The 26,324-nt window shown below is 40.1% G+C and overlaps 1 protein-coding gene across 5 annotated transcripts in view; it reads right to left on the minus strand.

The window, feature by feature from the left end:
- vps13c (vacuolar protein sorting 13 homolog C) overlaps nt 1-26,324 on the minus strand; it is a 275,727-nt gene that overhangs the window by 183,150 nt on the left and 66,253 nt on the right. For all 5 annotated transcript variants that reach the window (XM_048520896.1, XM_048520895.1, XM_048520894.1 and 2 more), the window contains 11 exons: nt 24,073-24,130; nt 20,022-20,149; nt 18,087-18,193; nt 16,717-16,888; nt 14,254-14,316; nt 14,044-14,176; nt 13,144-13,238; nt 9,485-9,627; nt 8,407-8,599; nt 2,757-2,871; nt 2,484-2,620 (listed from right to left, as the gene is read on the minus strand). In XM_048520896.1, the coding sequence (XP_048376853.1) occupies nt 2,484-2,620; nt 2,757-2,871; nt 8,407-8,599; nt 9,485-9,627; nt 13,144-13,238; nt 14,044-14,176; nt 14,254-14,316; nt 16,717-16,888; nt 18,087-18,193; nt 20,022-20,149; nt 24,073-24,130 (1,344 nt within the window). The remainder of the gene's footprint in view (nt 1-2,483; nt 2,621-2,756; nt 2,872-8,406; nt 8,600-9,484; nt 9,628-13,143; nt 13,239-14,043; nt 14,177-14,253; nt 14,317-16,716; nt 16,889-18,086; nt 18,194-20,021; nt 20,150-24,072; nt 24,131-26,324) is intronic.

Here is a 26,324-nt window from a genome sequence, read left to right on the forward strand (position 1 = left end):
CCTAATAAGCACTGCCATGAAAGGATCTTGGATTTCCAAGAAACAGATAGACCAAATATTGAGACGATGATAAATCTCTCATGAGCCTAGACAGATGTGATACGGGGATTGAGAGATGCCCAAACTGGGAACGCCCAAACAGGTGTATGATCCTGAACTGATCTGGAAACCATTCACATGGGAATTCTCCCAAGTTTGTTAAATTCTGGTAAGGCACGAGTTAGGAAGGTGATGGAATACTCAACATTTGCCTGGATATCAACTGGTCTGACAGCACTCAACACAGTCCAGCACAAAGCCTGTCACCCCCAAAACATGTTAAACATTCACCTTCTCCATGAACAGTGTCCTGTGGCTGCTGTATATATCATCTTCAAGATGGAGTCAATCAACTCACCTACATAACGCGAATGACCAGGGTTGTTTCCCTAGGGTGGGGGAGCTCAAATCCAGGGGGAATTTTTTAATGTGAGAGCAGAGATTTAAAAAAAGACATGAAGTGCAACTTGTCTTTTTATACCGACAGTAGTTCATTTGTGGAATGGACAGCCAGAGAAAATGAAATAGAATAGAATCCCTATAGTGTGGATGCAGGCCGTTTGACCCCGAGGCCTCACAAACTCCCACCCAGATCCAACCCTCCAGCCTATCCCTGAAACCCTACATATCCCATGGCTAATCCACCTAGCCTGCACACCGCTGAATACTACGGGCATTTGAGCATAGTCAATCCACCTAACCTGCACATCTTTGGATGTGGGCGGAAACCCACGAAGACATAGGGAGAAATATGCAACTGCCACACAGTCACCCAATGGGAGTATCAAACCCAGGTCTCTGGTGCCGAGAGGCAGCAGTGCTAACCACTGATCTACCATGCCACCCTGGTGGATGCAGGTACGGTTCCAACATTTAAGAGACACTTGGGCAAATTCGTGAATAGAAAAAGGATTTGGAGGAATACAGGCCAAGCACAAATGGGACTAGTTTGGAAACACTGCTGGCGTGGACAGGTTGGAGCGAAGAGTCTGTTTCTATGCTGTATGGCTCTATGACAAGCATTCTCTAACAGAATCTCCCAAACCTTTCACCTCAATTAGCTAGTACAGCAAGAGCAACACATGCATGGGAATGCCACCACTTGCGTATTCCACTCAGGCACGCTTCGTCCCAAATTGGAGCTCCCATCTAACGGCAACATGGCACTACCTTCACCACATGTGTTGCAACAATTTAAGATAGCTCACAATCACATTTAAGGGCAATTAAGGATGAACAATTAATTTAGGTATTCCTCCGGTGAACGAACATTGGGAAAATTAAGCAGTAATATGGATGATCAGGGCCCAAACAGACATTTCTGTACCATAAATTTGATAGAATGAATTGGAAATAATTTTTTTCCCCAAATTCTTCAGTGGACTTAATGGAGACTTTCTGATATTGTGGTTCCTCAATCTGGAGTAGAAACATCTTTCTGGGTCTATCCTATAGAACTCCTTTGTAATTTCAGAATTTCTCACTTCTTAAACTCCTCCTTGCCAGACAGAGATTCAGGCCATTTAGTGCTTCCTGATAGTTACACTCCTAAGTTCTGTCACCAAAACTTTCACTTGTCTCAAATTTCTTGTCATGTGACCAACTGTGCACAGTGCTCCAAGTGCAGTCTAATCAAGGCTTTATTAATTTAACATCACTTTTGTTTTACAAGAAATGAAATGAGGGCTTTGTTTCTAATGGATTCTTAAACTGCACAGCTACTTTCAATAATTTGTGAAAGTCTATCCCTTGATACCTTCACACCACTACTCAATTTAACCTCACTCTTTCACATCCCAAAATAGACCTCTTCACAATTATTAACATGGAAATTCATTTGCATTCATTTTCTACCTCTAATGCTTTCCTATACTTGGTGAGTTAGTCTCACTATTAGCTCATCTTTCAATTCAATTATGGTACTGTACTGCCAATTTTCAAAGTCAAATCATGCACGCTAATGTAAACAATCATGCTCTCAGGACTGTATAGATTGTAACTTAACACCTCCTATAAAAGTAAAATGCAATGGGTCTAAAATAAAAACAAAGTATTGGAAAGCTCAATAAGTCCAGCAGCATCTGTGGAAAGAGAAACAGAATGGTTGTATTGGGCTTGAAATATGAATTCAGTTTCCCTTGCCAGTTATTACCAGACGTGCTGAGTTTCTCCAACACTTTCAGCTTTTGATTTCCCCACTGGTCAGTCTAACATGGAGTAACTACCCAGTTTTCTATTTTATGGACCATTTTCTGCTCATTTTATCAAGTGCCCCTGATTTTATGTTCTGCCAATAGCCATAGGTCTACTATGTTGCTGGAGTTACATCTTCAGGTGGATATGCTATTAAAAGATTCAACTCAAGTGAAAATTCCTGAACTTTCAGCTGGAGGTAACAATCCTCTATAAAGACAAAGCTTTGACAGTAATACAAATCATCATACCTGCAAACTTCCAAAATCCACAATCAATAAGTTTGAATTCACATCATAAAAACCAGTCTGTGGTATCACAAGGTAGGATGGTTTCAAGTTGATTCGGAGATCAAAAGTTTTACGTGTTTCAATAACATACGACAGACCTAAGTTAGAACACAGGCATTTATTTTCATTCAACTGAAACTGTCAAACTAAATAAATGCCATTATTAGATTTAAAAGGAATAAGTTGTGAAGTTAGTTTCACAGCTTCCACTTCTTGTAAATTTCTGGCTTTTACCTGTAGCAGTCTTTTCTTTGATTTCTTCCAACTTCAGCAAAGTGGCTGAAGTCAGCTGCTCAAGATCAAGTCCTCGGCTAGTCTGGAAAAACTCCACCAAACTATTTATTGTTTGCTAGGAAAAGGAAAGGAAGTACAGAAGATTTATTTCAAAACCTGTTGTAACAGAGCAAAACCATTATTTAAAAATTGAAATTCTCAAAGGACAAAGCAGTTATCACAAAATTAAGTAAATTATAAACTTACACCAAATAACTTTCTCATTCCTATCAATGATGATCATTTTTGTATGCTTGGTTCATCTAGTTTTTCATTCACCTGCAACCTGAGCACTCACCATGTCTCTCAATCTACTTTGTCTATGATGTTAAACGTGTATCATTGTCTGGGTAAAATAATCCCAGTACATATCAATTTAAATTGCCTTTTCAGTTACTTTAATGGAAGTATTCTCTAATTCACTTCACGGATAACATATTTTCTGTAACTCAGTCAGGTTTTCTATTAAACAGTATTCTACTGACTATAAACAGGAATTGCTGGAAAAGCTCAGCAGATCTGGCGGCATCGGTAGGGCGAAATCAGATTTAAACTGTAAACCTACTGAGCTTTTCCAGCAACTCCTGTTGTTGTTTCTGATTTACAGTATCTGCAGTTCTCAGGTTGAGGGAAAATAGTTTGGAGTTCCTTTTGTTTTGTAACTCAGGTCATGAATTTTGTATCTGGAATCATTCTTGGTGCTATTTGCTGTAACCTCAAGGGGTAAACATTACTTTTGAACTAAGAAGAGGACGATACAGAATTCCAGATATGGTGTGAATGGTTTGCTGTATATCCTCATCACAACTACTAGATACAGACTGTTCTGGGTTTGGGTCCCAACACAACATTTTAAATATTATTTTCAAACGTTGAGGCTGACACTTGTAATATTTCTGACGGGTTTCACTGCATGGGAGAAACTGTGCTATGGTTGTTGTTGAAGATATTAGTCACACACCGGAGCTTTAGACTTCGAGGAAAAGAGGTTTTATTTGGGATATCACAGGGAGCCAACACTGACAAAAAGGTCAAGTCCGTAGTCTCCGATGATCACAAATACAAGGCAACACTTAGACGCACCATGATAGATGGAGACAGTTGTTACAAGCAGATAAGCCCAAATAGTTCATCTCATCCCCTTAAGGAAGGTTACATGAAATGTCATACGTCATGGTTTCACAACTGACTGATACATTCCGCTTAAAGATAACGTGTCTTAAGCTATAGGTCAATGCTGAATTGGCAATTTTAAGCTTTCTACAGATATTCAACAATTTGTCACATCACTTACTTGACCTATTTTCCCATCATTCCAACCTCAAATTCTAAGCTTTAGCTACCTTCTACAATCGGATTGCTCGAGACTTCAATTATTCTTCCACAGTAGTTAAACCACTAGAGTATTAATTCCAAGGCCCAGACATATGCGCTAGGAACCCAAATTGTTCTGAATGACTGGAATTTGAATCCAATTGAGACAGACCTGGAATATAAAACTTGCTTCAGTAATGGTGACTACCAACTATCATTGATTGTCATAGAAACCCACCTGGCTCACTAATGTCCTTTTGACAGAAGGAAATCTGTCTTCTTTATCCACTCTGACCTACCGGTGACAATAAACCCACAACAATGTGACTGACTTTTAACTGAAATGACCCAGCAAGCCACTCAATCCAAGAGCATTTATTGATGGGCAACAAATGCTGGCTTCATTGGCAATAGCCACATCAAGAGACTTCTTAAAAAGTTCTTAGCCTATTTCTTGTTAATTTATTCTATTCCTTTATTGCCCACTTATTCCTACTACTTATGGAATACATTACATTGGTTTGCATGACAAATGCTGTATCAAAAAAGGTGCAAAAGGCAGTAAGGACATGGGCAAAGGGTGAGTGGGATTTGATGTGGTTCGGAACTGAGGCAAGTGTGTTTTGGATAATGCGAAATGTAAAGGGTTTAGGATGGGAAACAAGTCAGAAAAGGCTCCAGAGGTGACAAAAGCACGGTTGAAGGTTCCTGCAGTTGGATGGAGGCAGGTAATATTACTGTAATGATAGAAGCATGTTTGCAGTCTTTGCGACGGACATGATACAACATTGTTAGCCCAACTCCAGAATAAATATCAATTTGAGGCTGCAAGCACCTCACCTTGAGACAGCAAATGGGAAAACCACTTAAAGCTGTTCTACCATTCCATGAAGTTGAGGCTGATTTACAGCTCAATTGCTCCTGCCTGTGCTCTATATTCACTGATATTCTGCGCTAACAAAAGCTGTTGAGCCAAAATGTTATGTTTACACAGCTTGTTCGGAAGATTATTCCACACGGTCACCATTTGCTGTGTGAATAACCATGTTCTGACTTCACTTCTAAGAAGTGTCATTTTTTTTCAGAGACCTACACTGGAATTCCTCATTAGAACAGTTTCCATGTTGCATTCCTTCCACATTTTAAACATTAGTAAGATCATCCCACAATCCGCTGAGGTGACAGGAATTCAAATTTGATGTGTACGTCATCTATCTGCATAACTGAATTCTTTAAACTCTGGCAGCATACTGTTGATATCTGTGCTGTTAATTTAAGTCCAATGTACCTTTTCTGGAGATGCAATTCCCAAAACTGAACACAAAACTCCACAGGGGATCTGACCAATTCATCACTTCTGAATTTAAAACTCGCTGAATTAAAGGCCAACATGCCATTAGCCTTTTCAATTACTTTTCACATCTGTGAGCTAGCTTTTAGTCATTTATAAACCTGGACACTAAAATCCCTCAGATCCAACCTTGTTCCCAATCTCTCACCATTTAGGATATATTGCAAATAATTTTTTTTTGGATCCTTACTTCACACTTCTCTAAATGAAATGGACAAAAGTAGTTCAAACTGTCAGTGTTACATGGTAATTTTCTGCTTCCATTGACACAGCTTAACTCTATCTCCCAATTCTGTAAACTTGGATGCACAAATTGCCGTGACACTGAAGTACATATTAACAATCTGATTCCCTCACTTACTTCATTAAGCAACATTGGTAGTCTCATTAAATACCCTTAATCTCTACACTTACCCTCCCACGCCCACACAACCTATTAACAACCCATAACCAAAAAACTGTCTCTGGTTCATAGAACATGGCAGCGCAGTACAGGCCCTTCAGCCCTCAATGTGGCGCCAACCTGTGAAACCAATCTGAAGCCCATCCCCTACACTATTCCATTATCATCCATATGTTTATCCTATGACCATTTAAATGCCCTTAAACTTGGCAAGTCCACTACTGTTGCAGGCAGGGCATTCTATGCCCTTACTACCCTCAGAGTAAAGAACCTACCTCTGACATCTGTCCTATATCTATCAGCCCTCAATTTAAAGCCATGTCCCCTTGTGCGAGCCATCACCATCTGAGGGAAAAGGCTCTCACTGTCCAGCCTATCTAATCCTCCAATCATCTTGAATGTCTCTATTAAGTGGCCTCTTAACCTTCTTCTCTCTAATGAAAACAGCAAGTCCCTCAGCCTTTCCTCATAAGACCTTCCCTCTATACCAGACAACATCCTGGTAAATCTCCTCTGCACCCTTTCCAATGCTTCCACATCATTCCTATAATGCGACGACCAGAGCTGTACGCAATACTCCAAGTGCGGCCGCACCAGACTTTTGTACAGCTGCAACATGACCTCATGGCTCCGAAACTCAATCCCTCTACCAATAAAACCTAACACACCGTACGCTTTCTTAACAATCCTCTCAATCTGGGTGGCAACTTGCAGGGATCTATGCACATAAACACCGAGATCTCTATGCTCATCCACACTATCAAGAATCTTACCATTAGCCCAGTACTCTGTATTCCTGTTACTCCTTCCAAAGTGAATCACCTTACACTTGTCCGCATTAAACTCCATTTGCAACCCTTCAGCCCAGCTCTGCAGCTTATCTGTGTCCTTCTGTAACCTGCAACTTCCTTCCACACTATCCACAACTCCAGTGTCATCTGCAAATTTACTAACCCATCCTTCTACACCCTCATCCAGGTCATTTATAAAAATGACAAACAGCAGTGGCCCCAAAACAAATCCATGTGGTACTGAGCTCCAGGATGGACATCTCCGATCAACCACCACCGTCTGTGTTCTTAGAGCTAGCCAATTTCTGATCCAAACACCAAATCACCCTCAATCCCATGCCTCCGTATTTTCCGCAATAGCCTCCCCTGGGGAACCTTATCAAATGCTTTACTGAAATCCATATATATATTCACATCAACCGCTTTACCCTCATCCAACTGTTTAGACACCTTCTCCAAGAACTTGCTAAGGTTTTTGAGGCATGGCCTATCCTTCACAAAACCATGTTGACTGTCCCTAATCAAATTATTCCTTTCTGGATGATTATAAGCCCTCTCTTATAATTCTCTCTCTAACAGTTTACCCACAACCGTTATGCTGTTATAATTGTTTGTGCAGAACCTAATCAAGTATTTCCTAGAAATCCATGTAAATAACATCAGCAGATTCCCTCACTTGTCATGTTAGCGACTCCCTCAAAGTTTCAATTAGATTAATCAAACATGGTACCTTTCACAAATTCAGCCAATCACGTGGTTAAGAGTGAAACCAAGTAAGGGAAATGCTAATAATAGCATAAGCATCGGACGATGCTGCTGTGTTTTAATGCTGAATGCAACATGCAAGGAATGATTAGAAGGATCCGAACATGGAAACAGATCCAAACCATCAATTATCAAAGTGAGAAATAGACAAAAATCTTAACAGAATGTCAAATGAACAAAGAACAGAAGTCTGCATCATCAGAGGAAATATTTTTACTTCTAAAGCTCAACGCATTAAGCTTAGGCTGTGAGCGCACAACTGAAACAAGTCAGGAAAGCTGTGGTTTCAAGCCCATACTCTCGGTTGACACTTCAGTGCAGCACTGGACAAGGTGATATCATACGCAAAGTGCAGGCTTTCAAATGAGATGTTCAATCCTACCTGCATTGTCCAATTATCCAAACTAGAACAGGTGAGTTCTTCTAGTTTCTTAAGCCCTGGGTTTTTTCCTCAATAATACAGAATCCCACAGCATGGAAACAAGCCAGCAAGTCCACACCAACCATCAGAAGCGCATCCCACCCAGACACGTCCTCCACCCTATTCCTGTAACTGTACATTTGTCATGGCTAATGCAACTAACCTACACATCCCTGAAAACTATGGGCAATTTAGCCTCGTCAACCACCTAACCTGTACATCTTGGACTGCGGGAGGAAACCCACATAGACACCTGGGAGAAGGTGCAAACTCCACACAGTCACCCGAGGTTGGAATCAAACCTGGGTCCCTGACGCTGAGAGACAGCAGTGCTACCCCACTGAGCCACCGTGCTGCCCTAGAAATCAAAATCAAAAAACATTAACTGGTCATTTATGTCTTTGTCGTCTCTACAATTGTGTTCTCCATAAATTAAATGTCACACCTTCTGATGGTACATTTCAAAAACAAGACTTAAAAGCTTTGCGTGTGAAAGGGGCTACATGAATCCATCTTCCTTTCAATTGGGAAAAATAACTTCCTCTTGCATTAGAATCAATACTTACAGCATCATAAATCAGCTCCACGGGTTGGGACTGGATGCTCAGAAGCTGATCTGATTTGCTTTCCTCTGGATTAATCTCAAAACACACGCTCAGCAAAGACGATTCTGTTCCTCCAACAGAAGCCATGAGAGATGGAACTGTGTTCTGTTGCTTCAAACCTGTAACATACCAGTGCTCCAGTCTAGCCTCTACCCTGCAAAAGGGGACACAAGCATGCTTGGTTTAATTGGCTGGCTGAAGTGTGCTCAGTAAAGTTCTGCCAAAAGCAACGGCAGCTGCATTATTTATCTGTACTCCAGCGGCAGTCAAATCGACAGCCCAGCCTTAGCCAAGTACCTCCGCATCCAGAATTAATACAGCAAAGCCCAGCTGCACCAATCAAGTTAGTAGCTAACTAGTATGCTGCCAATTTTTGACTAATTGCAAGAGAAAACCAGCCCACAAGAAAAATGACATTTACATAGTTCTCAACTTGTATCCCTTTCACAGGGAGCGCGCTACAGGTTTCGACCCTTTGAAAAGGTAAGCGTAACTATTACAACGATCTCAACAACTCCAGGGATTTCCACTGGAAAAATCAACTTGACCTGGCATTAAATCAAGTTGCCCTCTTGGGATCAAAACTTTTTGCCCATTTGTAATGGCACTCGCCAGGTGGTAGAAAAGTTCCAAGTCATTACATAAAATAAACGAACAGAATACACATAAAACCCAAGGATGTGCAACTGTTTCAAAACTATGCTGCTGAGTCAAGGCACCTTCCAAATCTGCGCCAAGAAAAGGATACTGCAGAAAGAAAGAATCTAGTATTACATGAACATTTCTTATTATAGCTCTTTGAAGATTAAAAGTGGTGGCAAATGATTCATCTTGAAGATCACCGGAGAGCTTTTATACTTTCTGCTAAATGGGGCGTTATTTGCCTAAGAGGAAGCAAGAAGTTCCTCCTCCCAAAGCAAAGTGAAAGCATCTCCATTTAAGAGGAACTTGTATGGCATACATGTTTAATAACTTAAAAATCATGGCACCACACAACAATTTATTTACTTCACACAGTAATGAGAAATAAAACTCTTACTTAAAACCTTTGGCTCCTGGTCGCTGAAACACACTTGTACTCAGATCAATCATCTGCACGTTCAGTATCTCTGGAACAGTGGGTTCCTCTCGGATTGTGATGGAGGTAGCAACCAACTTGAAGCTAATCACATTTGCAACATACTGCAAGATATCAATAATAACAGGTAATGAGATCTTTTCAACTTCAACCTAAACTATTTTGACTCATCACGAACCAAAGTGAAGAAGCTCCATGCTATGACAGTAAGCATACTATTGTTGGAACGTGATACAGACCAAATTTCAACAAGATGACACCACTCAAATTTTGTTCCTATTGCCTCTTCCTGTAGCTTTACAGTGCAAATATTTCAACACTGGGATTTCACAGGGCAAAGTTCTGGCTTTTTGTTTAAACGCAGATGTGCCTGAGACAACAATAAACAAAAAGCACACAAAAATGAAAAAACACAGATCCTGTCTACTGGAATGTGTAACGAGGACAGTGAAGAGTTGAACACTTACATTTTGGAAACAAGATTAGTCATTCTCTTGAAGACTGACTCTTGTCAAAGGAAGAAAGAAGTGGCAAACATGTTGAAGTCAACATGCCAGATATACAAATGAAACAAAGATTCTATCAGGTTCAGAAACTGACCAAAACTAACGCAAATAAATAATGACACAGAAGTGTGACCAACTACCAGGAAACATCTCAGGGGTTAAAGGAAGGAGGTTAGAAAATTATCCTGACTTTCACTTGCCCAAGTTCTCTCAATTTGACAATTGTTCTTTTAACTCTCAATTTGCGCATATCATTTACTTACTTAAGAAAGGCAAAGTAAAGAAGAAAAAAACTATAGGCCAGTTGGCATAACATCTGCTGTTACTAAATTGGTGGATTCTCCATGAAGAACAGGATAAATAAGCACACTGAAGTTTTTCAGTGAACCAAAATGGATTCGTACTTATATAAATATCATTTGTTCTAACTGTACCTGCATCCACCACTTCCTCTGGAAGCTCATTTCACATACGGACCTATGTGCAAAGAAGTTGTCACTTGTCCTTTTTAAATCTTTCTCCTCTCACTTGAAAACGTGTTCCCTAGTTTTGAACTCCCCCATCTTAGGAATATAATGTTTGCTTTTCACCTTATCAATGGCCTCATGATTTTATAAACATCTATAAAGTCACCCCTTAAGGTCCTACATTCCAGGGAAACGAGGTGCAACCTATCCAGCCTATTTTTATAATTCAAACCCTCCATTCCCAGCAATATCCTGGTAAATCTTTCTTGAGCCTATTCCAGTTGAATAGCATCCTTCCTGGAACACAGCAACTAGAACGACACATAGTACTCCCCAAGAGGCCTCATGAATGTCCTGTGTACAACATCAACATAACATCCCAAATCCTATACTCAAAGGTCTGAGCAATGAAGCTAGTGTGCCAAACATCTTAATACCCTGTCTACCTGTGACATAAACGTCAAAGAATTACGTACCTTAACCCTCGGTCGTTCTGTATTACAACAACTCTACCCAAAGCCCTAACATTAACTGTGTCAATCCTGCCTTTATTTTACCAAAAGGCAATATCTCACATTTAACCAAATTAAACTCCACCTGCCAGTCCTCAGCCCACCTGACCCAAATGATTGCAGACAATTTGTAATCTTAGGTCACCTTCTTCACTGCCTACTATGCCACCAATTTTGGCATGATCCGCAAACTTACTAACCATGTCTCTTACATTCAAATCATTACATTATCATCTAAATCATTTCTATCAATGAAAAAGAAAAAAGTGGACCCATCACTGATCCCTGTGGAACACCAATGGTTTACGGAAGGATTTCAGTGAGCGGACTATGAATGAAAACTCTGGCAAAGGGAGTTCAATGTTTGCAAATGCAATCTCATCCACTTTGGAATTAAGAAGGGAAAACCAACTTTCTAAATTCTGAAAAACTGAAAACAGAAGTTCACAAGATATAGTAGCAACTGCCGATGTTGGAAAATCTGAGATAACACGGTGTGAAGCTGGATGAACACAGCAGGCCAAGCAGCAGAGGAGCAGGAAAGCTGACGTTTCAGGTCAAGACCCTTCTTCTGAAATGGGGGAGGGGAAGGGGATTCTGAAATAAATAGGGAGGGAGGGGGAGGAGGATAGAAGACGGATGAAGGAGAAAATAGATGGAGAGGAGATAGACAAGTCAAAGAGGTGGGGTTGGAGCCAGTGAAGGTGAATGTACGTGGGGAGTTAGGGAGGGGATAGGTCGGTCCAGGGAGAACAGACAGGTCAAGGGGGTGGGATGAGATGAGATTGGTGGGTAGGAGATGGGGCTGGGGCTTGAGGTGGGGAGAATGGTTAGGCAAACAGGGATCAGCAAGGCTGGTTTTGGGATGCGGTGGGCGAAAGGGAGATTTTGAAGCTTGTGAAGTCCACATTGATAGCCTTAGGCTGCAGGGTTCATAAGAGACTTGAGGGCCTAAATCAAAGATCACTCCCATTCTGGTTATACTCTCTTCCATCAGGCAGAAGACATAAAAGTTTCAATATGCACATGAACAGATTCAAGAGCAGCTTCTTCCTCACTATTTTCAGAATTTTGAACTGAGTTCTCGAATGTTAATTCTGATCTGTCTCTGCACCTTCTTTGTGGCTTTAACAGTATTTTGCACTCTATATAATATGATCTGCCCACATAGCACGTAAAACAACACTTCTTACTGTATCTCAGTATATGTTACAGTAATAAATCGATAAGGTACATTGACAATTAAAACATAACGAGTAATCAGAATGAATAACCAAAAAGGCTGATGGAATGCTTGTCTTTCTATCACAAGGAACAGAATACAGTAGTGCAGAAAGCCATACTTCAAATATACAGAGCCCTAATTAACCTCACTCTTGAAGTACCTACAGCAATATTGGGCACTAAATCATCTCTGTCTCAGAGGCAGTGCTGAGTACATTTGCTGAAATGAAACTTGGAAACTAAAGGTTACATCAGAGGAGAGAATATACAGAGTACATTAGTATTCCCCAAAATTCCAAAATACAAGGGATGACTGACGGAGATGGGAAGGAAGTTAAGCTAAGCTGAGCACTAGGTAGTCTAAACAGGGGGCAGATGTCAAGCAGAACGGGGAAGGAGTGCTTGGTGTTGAAAGGTCAAATACTGAGAAATCAGTGGCAGGTCTCAGGGGAGAGACCACAATTGAACTAAATCAGTTTGCAGTTAATCAGTGGACTGAGAAAACCAATATTAGATTGAAAGGGGAGTGGTTAGTCAGAAAGGGTTTACAAAGTGGAATGGGGTGGGAAGAGAAAGAGGGTTGCCCATTTAAGACTTTAGGACATGAATGATTCCACATTTTAAGGAGGAAGGTATGTGGTGAACAACAGTTTGTTTAAAAAAAATTGAATGAAAAAATTCTGAAGAATTTTGCTACAAATAGTTGGGATCGATACAACATTATTACATTGATCAATTAAGATTAAGTCACAATTTCATGAACCAGTCAATGGTATTGAGGTCTCAGACATCACAACCAAAGAATCCCTTCAAATATTGTTTCTATTCTGACAGTGTGGGATAGCTAATCAGCTGTTATGCAGAATTTACCAACATACTATTTTGTTACAATGATTCAGAAAATTAGGCACCTCTTTGGGCAAGGTCAAGTTGTGGAAGCTCTCACTGTATCCAATAGCAGTGTACAATTTGGTCTTTTCTTGAGCAGTCATGAGGTCATTAATACCTGGTTAAATCCAACCACAAAGAAATGTCAGCAAATTCTGAGGCATACGAAGAATACTGAAAACATCTGAAACTCCAAGCTAAAATTCTGTTAGAAACACATTGATAAGTAATTCTGTTATACAGTGTCAATCAAGTCGTCAGATTCTTAAGCATTGATAGAGTAGCTACTTTTGCAAATAAACTCCAACATTCCTTTTGTTTGATGAGATGAAAGATTTTTGTATAAAAATTTTGAATTAATGCTAGTTTGGATTTGAAACAAGTGGCAAATGGGTGTTAGTTACTTTAGTGAAGGGTTTAATAATAAAAATAAGATCAGCATGTCTTTCCAGATCCACAGCCTAATCCAGTACCTGACACAAAGCAGCTGATCCTTAACAATGCCCCTGATCACGTACAAGACAAATTTTGAAATGTACCTGCACTGACAAGTAAAAAGTGAAAAAGAACGATGGAAGTGGATTTCTTTAACCTGCAGCAGTTCAAGTCTGACAAGGTGCTTGGTTCTATAATGGACTGCTTGAAAGGCTGCAAAATGATCCTGTCAGCCGGTTTCAGTGGTGCGCTTGCATAACCTCACAGCGACAACAAAACAAACACTCCATACAGAATTTCATGAGGGAGAATGCGAGTTATTGTTCTGAGATGACTACTATTCATCAGGGGCCTGATAAGACCTATTTTTCTCTCTACAAATCGTAGAAGTGTGCCTGAGTATTTCCTGCCAGTCCTGTAATTTTGTCAATTATTAGCGTATACAGTATATCACTTTTATAAACGTTTCTAATGGATTTTTCACTAACTTTCTGGGACTGATTTATCTTCCTCTTCACCCTTTTTCTTGGATTCTTTTCTGCCCCAGAATCCACGGAACCAGCCCCCACTCTGCTTCTGTGATCCCTTCTTCCCCAGCATCTTATGACCTGATCTAATCACCTGGGAAGAAAAGAAAAAATTGTGAGTAGGGCATTAAAGTCTAGAATAATCACTCAAAACTTTACAATCACAGTTACCTCTACATGCGCCTGCTGTCTCGCTAATGTGATGTTGAAAATATCCAGTGATTTTTCCAGGTTCTGAGAAGAATACAAGATAATTTGATAAATACACAATAAGAAATTCAAGCTAAACACCATTTTAAGATATAATGACAAGTTTTTGCTGAATGTGAAGCAACTTCTGAAGAACTGGGGAGTCCTCCTCATGCAGTACCTCATTCATCCCTCAAACACCACCACAAACCAACAGAATATGCTGTCATTTTACTTAATATTGTCTTGGAGATTGTGCACAGACAAATTAGGTATTGCATATGCCTAAGTTACAACAACTATGACATGTTCTGGTCTCAATATTATAAAAAGTATAGAGTAACATTGAGGAAGATACCAGCAAGATTTGATAGTTAATGCCAGAACTTAAGTTTATAACTAACAATAACAATTGAACCTTCAAAATGACTCTTTCTCAATTCTGTCAGGTGAGTGATTGAAATCTTAAAGATTATCAAAGGGCTTAACAAAGAGAAAGATGCTCACATTCTATTTACTAACCTATATGGATCTTCATCAAAAGCAGTCTGAAAATCCAAATATACCACATGCACTGCTTTCTGCGTATTTACCAGCATGTACAAAAGCTCTAATAGTCCTACCATTATATACTGTGTCCAGTTATCACATCCTTTACATTAGTTTCCAACACCTTCTCTGCCCCTGATATCAGGCTAATAGGACTGTCATTTTCAGTTTTCACTCTCTTTATCTTATAAAGTGGCAACATTAACTTCCAATCTAGAGGAACAATTCCAGAATCTATACAATTTTAGAAGACAGCCATCAATACCACTACCCCTGCAGTCAATCCTTTCAAAGCCTGGGGAAGTCAAGCATCAAGTTCAGGGCATTCATGTTTCTTGCTGGTTTACAAGGAGAGGCAATGGCCTAGTGGTGTTATCGCTGGACTGTTAACCCAGAGACCCAGATAATATTCTCAGGAACCTGGTTCAAATCCCACCATGGTAGATGGTGGAATTTGAATTCAATAAATACCTGGAATTAAGAATCTAACAATGACTGTGAATCCACTGTTGATTGTCAGAAAAATCGGTCCGGTTCAATAACGTCCTTTAGGGAAGGAAACTGCCATCCTTATCTGATCAGGCCTACATGTGACTCTAGATCCACAGTAATAGGGTTGACTCTCAGCTGTCCTCCGGGCAATTAGGGATGGGCAATAAATGCTAGTCGAGCCAGCAACGTCACTCAGCCCCGGAATGAAAGAAGAAAAAACACTTCCAAAACGTATGGTCCATTTCTTTTAGTTTCTCACCCTTTGTATGTTGAATTCTAAAATGCTCCCAACCATGTTGCCATGTTGGCGTTGCCAGCAGCAGTTGTGGAAGCAAGGTCATTGGGGACATTTAAGAGACTGCTGGACATGTATATGGTCACAGAAATTTGAGGGTGCATACATGAGGATCAATGGTCGGCACAACATTGTGGGCTGAAGGGCCTGTTCTGTGCTGTACTGTTCTATGTTCTATGTTTACAACTTTACGGCAAGTCCTACAGCAACTTGACAAGTCTGTGATCTACCACAATATTTTTTCCCCTCTTGTTTGCCAAAGTGTAATCACTTTCCCCATCAGGCTTTCGTATCATTATTGCAATCCCAATTTGATAATTTTTGAATTGACAGCCATTTTCTCATACCCTCATACATTTTAATGGTAGTTTTCCAACCTCCCACAGTCAACCTGCCTCTTTTGCCTTCAGAAATTGCTGGCAAAGCTCAGCAGGTCTGGCAGCATCTATGAACAGAAATCAGAGTTAATGTTACAGGTCTGGTGGCCCTTCCTCAGCACCATTCTGAGGGTCACCAGACCCAAAACATTAACAGATTTCTCTTCACATGCTACCATCTTTTGGTTTTTCTTTTACCTTCAGTTTCCTTTAGATTCAAGACCTGAGTGTTAGTTTGAACCACATGTTCAAACCAAAACATAAAATTCTAGCAGAATGTGGTCACTTTCTGAAAGATTTTTTTTTACAATAATATCAACAACCAGACCTTTACCATTGCATGATACTAGACATAAGAATTGTGTTCTCTATTTGGTTTCTCAACGCGACTGATCTTGAAAATAATCTCTTACGAATCCCAGGAATTTGGTGGGCTAGGGAAGTGAAGGTTACTTTCCTTATTTTTTCATTTCTCTTCCATACAGGGCACTAGGGACTGTTAGATGTCATGATCCCAACTGCCAGTGAATCCAGTGAAAACCTTGCAATAAGCTTCTACCTTACTGCTGCGCATAACTGAATATTTCTACCTAGCAATTCTTGGAACCCTTTCATACGTGTTAACAGTTAGAGATTTCTGGCTTGCTCATCCTAAAAATGGATTTTTGATCCATGACCAAATCAGCCATCGTCCTCCTGACAATGTTCAAGTTGTTTAAAAATTAGCTTTACCTGAAGTTGTTTCAATGCTTCTTCAGAAAGCTTAGTCTGTGTCAGTTTGTTTTTATAAGCCACTTTGTAAGCCTTCAGATTTTGTCTGTGACTTTTAATGTTCTCCCAGGACCACATGCGGTATTTTCTTCGGACATGAACTTGCAGAATTCCTTTAATTGCGTATTTCCACCTTGGGCAAGAAAAGTTAGCAAATCGTGGGCAAGAAAATTATATTACCCTGGTAAAAGTGCCAAAGAAAACTAAGAATCAAAGGAAAAGACAGCAGTATGCCAAAATGGATTCCTGTACAAATGTTTTTTCTAACCAAAATGGCATTTCTCTAACTGCACTGATCAAGGAGGGGGGATATTTTTCTTGCTTATTACACGCACTGTGCCTAACACACTAGCACAGACACCAGCTAACAGTGCTGCACCTCCAGTAGCACAATCATTTAGATGAGCTGTTAAAACCCCTGTACATCAGTCCTCTCAGGTTGGTGAGTACTGTTTTCCAGTTAAATGAAACAGAAATAACTCAAAAATTAAATGTCTAATTTCATCTGTCATAAATTAGCTTAATTACATGCAATCTAAAGATAAAACTAAATGATTCTGTATGAGTTACCCTTTTATAATCAAAAAAACCCTTCCAAAAGCAATCCAGCAACACATGATCCTTTCAACAGCATGTTGCCCTACGAAGAGTTTTGGGTGCCATTCTTGCCGGAGTCAGAAAATTCAAAGTTTTAAGGCTCACTCAACAGAGCCTTCAGCACATAATACAGGCTAGGTGGCAATTTAGGGCAGTACTACAGGAGTGCTGGACCCCTCAAAGTAGTGTCTTTTGGATGCTACATAAAACAAAGTTCTCGAGCCTTCCAAGGAATGTATAAGATCTTATGGCACCATTTAAATGGAGAGCAGGAGAATTGTCAACATCACTAAAAATAGATTTTGGCACATATTGTATTGATTCTTCAGGTGGACGACAAACATTTTTGCACTGCAATAGCAACTATAATCCAATAGCTGTGAAGTGCTACAGAAATCTAAAGGTTGAGGAAAGCAATACAGAGACACAAAGCTCTCTTTCATTTTTGGGTAAAAAGTAAGTGGGCAGATTACATTACATGTGCACGTGATACATGTAAAAACAGGCATCTAAGCCTGGCTAATGAATGAGCACTGGCTGAGCTCAGTCTACCATGCAGATTAAACTTGAGATCTTCCCTATAACATGTTCTCAAATCTCAGAAACAGTAGTGTTGCAGCCTCCGGGCTGGATATATAATATAGATTAAGAGCAAGGGCTGAGAAGTAGAAAAGGAGAAAGACGATGTCAAATTAAAATATGCACTCTTCTCCCAAAATATTCAGGCAACTTACCATTTACTGGCATTTTTGTGAAGTGGTACATTGGGCTTATATTTTCTGTAAGGAACGTTTCTGACCATATAGTCCACAGATTCCAACAGATCTATAATACTGAGATACTGAACACAAACAATTATAAGCTCACACACAGCTACTTCTAATTTTATCACACACAGTTGATCAGTGACGCAAATTTATATCATAATCTTTTAGTAAAGGCACAATTTGACATTCAGAATGCCCTATTAAAAAAATCATATTAAAAATGCCTAGAAAATTCTGGAGTTGAATAGCAGAGAATAGAACATGACCAAATTACTTATGAAAATTCACAATCAAGATCTTAGCACGTTTCTTAAAGTGTGGAGGCTAGTATTGGCCACATTCCTCAAGGTGGAGCCAAACTAATGAATCTCGACTGGGTCTTTAGTTCATTCTCACAGAAATCCTAAAAGCCAGACTAAGCAGAAGAACAGTAGAACTTCTGCCAATTACCTTCGTAGTCAGCATGGTGTGGAAGAATTAAAACTGAAGAAATATTTTAAACAATAACTTGCAGTAATGACAATGCAGGAAATCAAACATTAGTGCTTTACTTCATCCTCCAAATCAAAAGTAACACGCACGCAGAGCAAGATGTGATTCAGATTTTTAAGTCTATTAAATACAGATCAATTACCATTTTGAGGATATTGGAGCAGTATTAAACAAGAGGTTGCATCTTAATGCCATGGCTTACCTACCACTAGACTTATCAATTCCAATCACTCATGGACGGCCTCTCACTCTATTTTGTGCAAAAGTCGGGTCATGCTCAACTGTGGCCTTACTCGCACCAACTTGCGCATACTTATTACCTCAGTGAACACCGCGCTAAAACTTTGTTCTTTCCAAGCAACACTGTGATTTTCACATTTTCATCCCAAATTTCAAATCTCTCTGCGGCCTCAACCTTGCCCATCTCTAACAGTCACCACCAGCTCCTTCATGATGCATGCGTCTAACTGTGCATCAAGCAACTTAATTTTAATTGCTCCATCGCTGATGGTTCTATTTTCAACTGCCAGAGCTTCAGATCGGCAACATCATTCCTGATCCCCGCTACCAATCTTTCCTCTTTCATGACATTCCTTACACACCAACCCTTCAACTATCTACCCTAATTGTCAGTTCGTGTCATATTTTGTTTCACAGAAACTTTATGAAATGCTCAGATGTTTCATTGTATTTATATAGCACCTTTTAATGTAAACTGTTTGTTAAGTAGTACATAAAGATATGCGAGCAAGAGTGACAATGAGATTGAATGTTTTTATTTTCTCCAGGAGTTAACTTTAGGAATGGAATTTCAGGGGAAACAATGATGGACTGCTGACTGTCTGTCAAGATAGAACTAGGAAGAGAACAATCAGAGAAGCTGCAAAGCCAATTCAACGCACTCGGCAAAACAAAAAGTGTGAACACTTCTGGAGCTCGGTCAAATTCCCAGGAAATTATTTCTGACGACAACTCTGGAAGGCTTTTTGTGAGCTTATGGAACAACAGCAGTGGTGGGGAGAAAAGGTATCAGAACAGAGGCAAGCATATTTAGACCTGACATCTTTTCTAATATCATCACCATGGTAACAGATGCATTTATTTTACAGGAGTCACAGCAGTATCATATATTTACATAGTACATTAAATCATCTATTACATCATTTTTGCAAACTACATGATTAAAGCAGTGCTGTATGATTACATTACAGCATTGCTATCACAGTCCTTCATGCCTGGTTGCACATAAAACGACACAATGACAGCTCTTAGGAAAATAACATTTCTGTACATCAAAGCTCAATTTATTTATCAAATTTTCAGCATCTGCCATCTTGCTTTTCAACTTTGCATATCTATTTTGGTGCTGGAAACGTGAAACAACAGCGAAGCTATTGAATATAATCTCACCTGAGGTTTTGTCATTTCTATATCAATGCTCTGTACTTCCATGTCCAGATTTATTTTGGGCGAATTCAATTCAGTTTCAGCTGAAGGATTGATGCAAAGTTTTGCAGACGCCAATATAGGCTTAAAAACTTGAACACAAAACACACTCAGCATTATTACAATGGCTTAAGCTCAAAACAATGTATCTAAGTAGTACGAACTAACTTTGACTCAAAACCAATTTCTTCATTCAATGTTTCGGCTGTCAATTTTAGAAATCTGACTTTGGCAGATTTAAGTGGAGAATAAAGTCTCTTTCTCCTACAGTGTATTACCACCGTACTGGTCATGTGAAATAAAATGAAGAAATGCAAATGCACATTCAGACAGTCTAATGTAAATGTTTTTTTCTGGTTCTCTTCTTCAAATTGCAATTGAGGCCAAAAATGACGACCAAGTATAAAGGCCAATTTAAGCATTTGTTTATACTGGTTTTGCTAGAGTTCTGCACTGTGTTTGCAAATACCACTTCAAAGGGTATTGCAAACAAGAATAATAAAAATTTCACAAGTGAACAGAGTGCCCGAATAGACTACTCTTCCAGATACAGGGAAAAATCACAACAACTCTATGAGATGATCTGCTTTAAGGAAAACAATCACAGCTTCTCAAGTCTCTCCACATTAATACCTCTCATCCTTGGGACCATTTCAATAAATCTGCTCTGCACACCGACTTGACATTTACCCTTAAGTGCGGTGCCCAGAATTGGACAGAATATTTCAGTTAGGACGCAAGTAGTGATTCATACAAGTTAAGTATAATTCCTTGCCTTTGTACTCTATACTGACATTTGTTGAACCCCCACAGGTCCTTTATGTAGAATTTACCCAGCACATACAATCCAGATCTCTTCACTCCAATGCAGTGCTGATCCATTTAGTTAATACTGCCTCTCCCCAGTCAACTGTATTCCTTTTAAAGAAACACAGAGGTTCTTTTGGAAGCACCTTTCAAACCTATGACCTCTAGCACCTAGAGGGCAGAAGCAGCAGCTCCACGGCTACACCAGCATCTGCAAGCTCTCCTCTCTGCCCTACGCCATCCCGACTTGGAAGGGTATTCATTCCTGCCTGGTGCATCCCATTTTAGCAATGCGTCTCTCCATCTGAAATCTACCTTCTTCATAGAACTTTGGAATTTCAGAAACTATGTAATCTGCAAAGTTTGAAACAATGCCCTATATACCCCAAATCAGATCATCATTATTTATCTATAAGCTTCAAATTCAACAGTGCACACAGACTCCTACAACAAGGATTATTCGAACAAAACACTATCTTCCAAAACACATACTCTTCAGCTTCCATCCTCTTATTCCAAATGGAATTAACTGAAATTTAACCCCATCATGTTTTAGACCCACACACAATTTTGTAATGCCAAGATATTCAGCATTCCTCAAAATACATTCCTCCAACACCAATGCCATCAACAAGGACAGCACCCAAGACCTACTAAATTTACGTCTCACGACCCACGTTGTCTTCGACGGTCATGTATACACACAAATCAATACAACACCCACGGGATCACATTTATCAGGTCTTATAGCTGATGCAATAATGCAAAGACTAGAATGGATAACCCTTGAACCTATCCTGCCAAAACTATGGGTGAGCTACGTGGACAACACATCTGTCATTACCATGTGCACAAAACTGGAGGAAACCCACAGACTCCTCAACAACATCCTCACCAGGGTAAAATTCACCAGGGAAGAGGAGAACGCCAACCAACTCCCATTCCTGATGTAATGGTTGAACAAAGGTCCGATGGCGAGCTCCAGACCAGCGTACACAGGAAGGTCAGCCACACGGACCAAATAATGAACTACAAGAGCAACCACCCCAACACCCATAAATAGAGCTGCACAGGACACTGTTCAAAACAGCCACAACACAGTGCAGCACTCCAGAACTGCGCAAAGAAGAAAACTTCCACAGCATCTTTAAAAACAACTGCTACCCAAAAAGTGTAGTCCATCAGCGCTTATTCAATAGGCAACAACAGCAAGACACGGCATGCTGAAATACACTAGTCACTCTGCCACATATCAAGCACAGAGATGACCACTGGAGTACTTAGACCACTAGGAATCGCGGGAGCACACAAACCCACACCTACACCACGACAACTACTGACAAGACCAAAAGGATCCCACACCCACAAGTAACAGGACCAACGTTACATGTTAAATCCAATGCAAGGACTGCCACAAGCACTACATTGGGCCGACCAGGAGAAAATTAGCTATCAGGCTACATCAGCACAAACTAACCACCAAGAAGCACTACCAACTATCACTTGTTTCATTACATTTTGACAAAGGCAGCCACCGACGAGGACAAATGTAACCATCCTAGGACAAGCGAGACAAAGACACACATGGGAATTCCTGGAGGCCTGATATCCAACCTGGGACTCCATTAATAAACCTGTGGAAATAGATCTCATGCACCAACCACTACGAAGCAGACCCAGAAATGAAACCAACCACATCAAACCGACCACAAAAACAACAAGCAGGGCTAACCAACAATGCTTCAGAGGTGCACTGATAATGTTAACTAGTATGTGACAAATTGTCTGCAAACCAACCAACCAGCTCGATGAACAAATCAACAACCACACTCCTCAAACTGCTGCATCCATCACATCCATCCACCTACACCTTGGGCCCTCTACCCCTCTCACCCAGCTCAAAACTGTCCTGGTCTTCAGTCCAGTTTCATTCTTGGTCTCGTCCTATGGTTTAGCAATGATTTTTCTTCTTTTCAGGTCTGCTGAACCACAAACTTGAATAATTCTTAGATGTCAACACCCTTCAGACTATTCATCTCCTCTACTTTTCTCTATTCCCATCTCTTCAGTCGTCCTCAAACTTTACCATTATTCATGATACCTGCTGCATTTTCCCTCTCTAAACATGAACAATCCGCCTGTAGCGAAGGCATTAGCTTCATTTCCTCCTGGACGCCTCAATGAATTTCAGCATGATAATGGGCACTTATGTCTTCATCTTTATTTCTGCGACCACTCCTCTGGCCTGAATTCTATCCCTGCTTCATGAACTCTTTCACATGTCTTCAGTACTCTTCCTCCACCTGAACACCATCCTCGTGCCCTTTATCCTCCCTAAATCCTTCCACTGTTTTTGCTGGCAATAAAATGATATGTAAAAAAGCAAGTTCAGAGGATACAGAGAGTCTGCAAAGGCATATAGACAGTGCAAGTGACTGAACAAAAATTTGTGGGACGGAGTACAGTGCTGGGCAAATGGGTAATTATCCATTTTGGCAGATGAAATAGAAACACACTGATTTAAATGAAGAGGTGGTAGGTTGCTGTGATATACAGGTACTTAAGTGTCCTTAAGTATGAAACACCAGAAGTTAGAAGGGCAAAGCTAAATTAGTTCCTTTTGCAAGAAAGGTAGATTAGCACGCTAAGGAAGTCAAAACACAACTGTACATGGCACAAGCAAGATTGAGCCTTAAGTACTAGATATGGTTATGGTTCCGGTTCCCTGACCTAAGAAGGGACATACTTGCATTGGAAGCAATCCGAAAAGGAGGAAGGTCCACTCCACTGCTTAATGAAACAGAGTGGGTTTTCTTTGGAAAATAAAGTTGAATAAGTTGAAATTTAGATATTCTTTGAAACGTTAGACAATATTGTAAGAAGACTTGACCGTGTGCTTCTCCTTCAGCACATAAACCCAATTTTCAAGAAGGTAACTAAGGTCACCATTACCTTCTCAGAGGAATTCTGAATGGGCAAATATGTGCTGACATTTTCAGAAACATCTACACCCAAAGAATGAATTGTGAACAATCAATTGGCTGGAACTACACATTTCCATTGCATACAAAACAAATTGAACAAGAAGCTTTGCAAAAAGAGAAAAGCCACTGTCTCAACAGTCACAAATTTTTGTGTGTTTGAAAACACTGCTACAAATACTAAAGTTAGAACAGGGAACAGTAACTATTACAATCATAACACTTACTGTAGTCATGATTTTTGGGTTCATCAGCACTTGAAGCTATTCCTTCTTTTAGCTGCAACTATCAGACAAATTCAAGATGACAAAAATGAAACAGTTACTGAACAAAAATTACTTAAAACAACATTGCACAACATGATCAATACATTTTCCTGAATATTTGTGAAATGGATGTTTGCTCAAGGAGTGAGATACAAGGAGTCACACAGTCATAAAACGTTGCTAAGTGTGGCAAAATGCTTCAAGAAAAATGGAGCATTTTTACAAATTTACCAATACTACTTCAATGCACTGTATTGAGATTCTCTCAAGCCCCATATATGCAATAACCTATGACCTAAAAGACGAAGTCCGAGGGAAGTCCTTTTACTATAGGCAAGTTATCCATTTCAGCTGGACAATATTCATCTGCTTCTTTTAAATAGAGGGAAGATGGTGGCACAATGGTGAATCACTGGACTAGTAATCGAGGGGCTCAGGTGTGGGGACTTGTTCAAATCTCACCACAACAGCTGGTGTAATTTAAAAGCAAATACTAAAATCTAGAATTGCTAGGTAGTTTCATGGTCAGCTAATAATATTAAGATTGCTATAAAAACCCATCTGGTTCACTGATGTCCTTTAGAGAAGGAAATCTTACCAGGTCAGGCCTACATGTGATACAGACCCACACGTGGTTGATTCCACACAGCTCTCAAAAGCCACTCAGTTCAAAGGCAATTAAGGAAGCCTGTACCAATAAATGAAGTCTTTGTCAACAAGAAAAAAAAATGCACCAAATGCCCTTCCTACAACCAAAGAAAAGGAGTTATATTCTCTCCCATCCCTTGAAAATGAGTCAATTATCAATCTAGGCTAATCACAGGCACACGTGCCATTTACAAACTACATACAATGATTTGGAGCTCGACAAAAATACACCTAAATTTAAAAACCATGAAATCCAGGAGATCACTCCAGTGATGTACACCAGGCAAACCAAATACAATGGAATTGTAATAAGATTTACGTAAATGACGAGGATGAGAATATAGGAGGCGTGGTTATTAAGCTAGCAGAGGACACCAAAATTGTTTGGACAGTGGACAGTGAAAGTGGTTAAGTGTGCAAAGGGATCTTGATCAACTGGGCCAGTGGGCCTAGGAATAGCAAATGGAACTCAATTTAGATAAGTGTGCGGTGTTGCATTTTGGAAACACAAACTAGGCTAGGACTTAAGCAATTATTGGCAGGGCCTTGGGGTGTGTTGTCAAACAGAGAGATCCAAGTACTTGGGTGACACAGGTAGATGGGGTGGTGAAAGTGTCATTTGGCACACATGCCTTCAGTCAGAGTAATGAGTACAGCAGTTAGGACGTCACATTACAAAACTTGGTAAGACCACATTTGGTGTACTGTGTACGGTTCTGGTCAGCCTGTGACAGGAAAGGTGTCATTAAACTGGAAACAGTGCAAAAATGATTTACAAGGACGTTACGGAGACTGGATGGTTTGTTATATATGCAAAGGCTGGGTAGGCTGGAATGTTCTCCCCCCGGAGCATAGGAGGCTGAGGAGCGACCTTATTGAGGTTCATACAATCATGAGGATAAAGTAGCTATCATGTTGATAAAGTGAGTATCCAAGGTCATTGCCCCAGGGTAGGGGAGTCTGAAACTAGAAGGCATAGGTTTAAGGTGAGGGGAGAAAGATTTAAAAAGGGATCTGTATGGCAACTTTTCCCTCACAAGGGCGGTGTGTGTGTGTGTATATGGAACGAGCGGCCAGAGGAAATGGCAGGAGTGACTAAGTAACAATTAACATCTGAGACATTGGGACAGGTACATGGATACAGGGATATTGGCCAAACACTGGCAAATGGTTCTAGTTCAGTTGAGGAAACTAGGTCAGCATGGACGAGCAGGGACAAAGGATCTGTATCCGTGCTGTTGACTAAATGACTCTATGACAAGGTGGGTTAAAGTATCAATGCACAGCTCATGTAGATTACCTCATAAAACAACGTAGCAAGAGAAAGACAAAAAAAAGAGAAAGATTGGTTTTACAATGGTGGTGCAGGGCAACAGAACGGGAGATTGAAGGGTATCACTGTTTACTGAAGCAAATAGTGCAGTGTGCAACTACAACAAGGAAAGCAAACTAACTGAGGAAGCATCAGGGAAACATGCAGCATAAATTCCAGGTGTGACATTGTACTTGCGCTTTGCACAGACAGGCAATCAGATCTGGAACACGGGATACATTTCTGGTCACTA

The sequence above is a fragment of the Stegostoma tigrinum genome, chromosome 36 (assembly GCF_030684315.1).
Source record: "Stegostoma tigrinum isolate sSteTig4 chromosome 36, sSteTig4.hap1, whole genome shotgun sequence".
Lineage (NCBI taxonomy): Eukaryota > Metazoa > Chordata > Chondrichthyes > Orectolobiformes > Stegostomatidae > Stegostoma > Stegostoma tigrinum.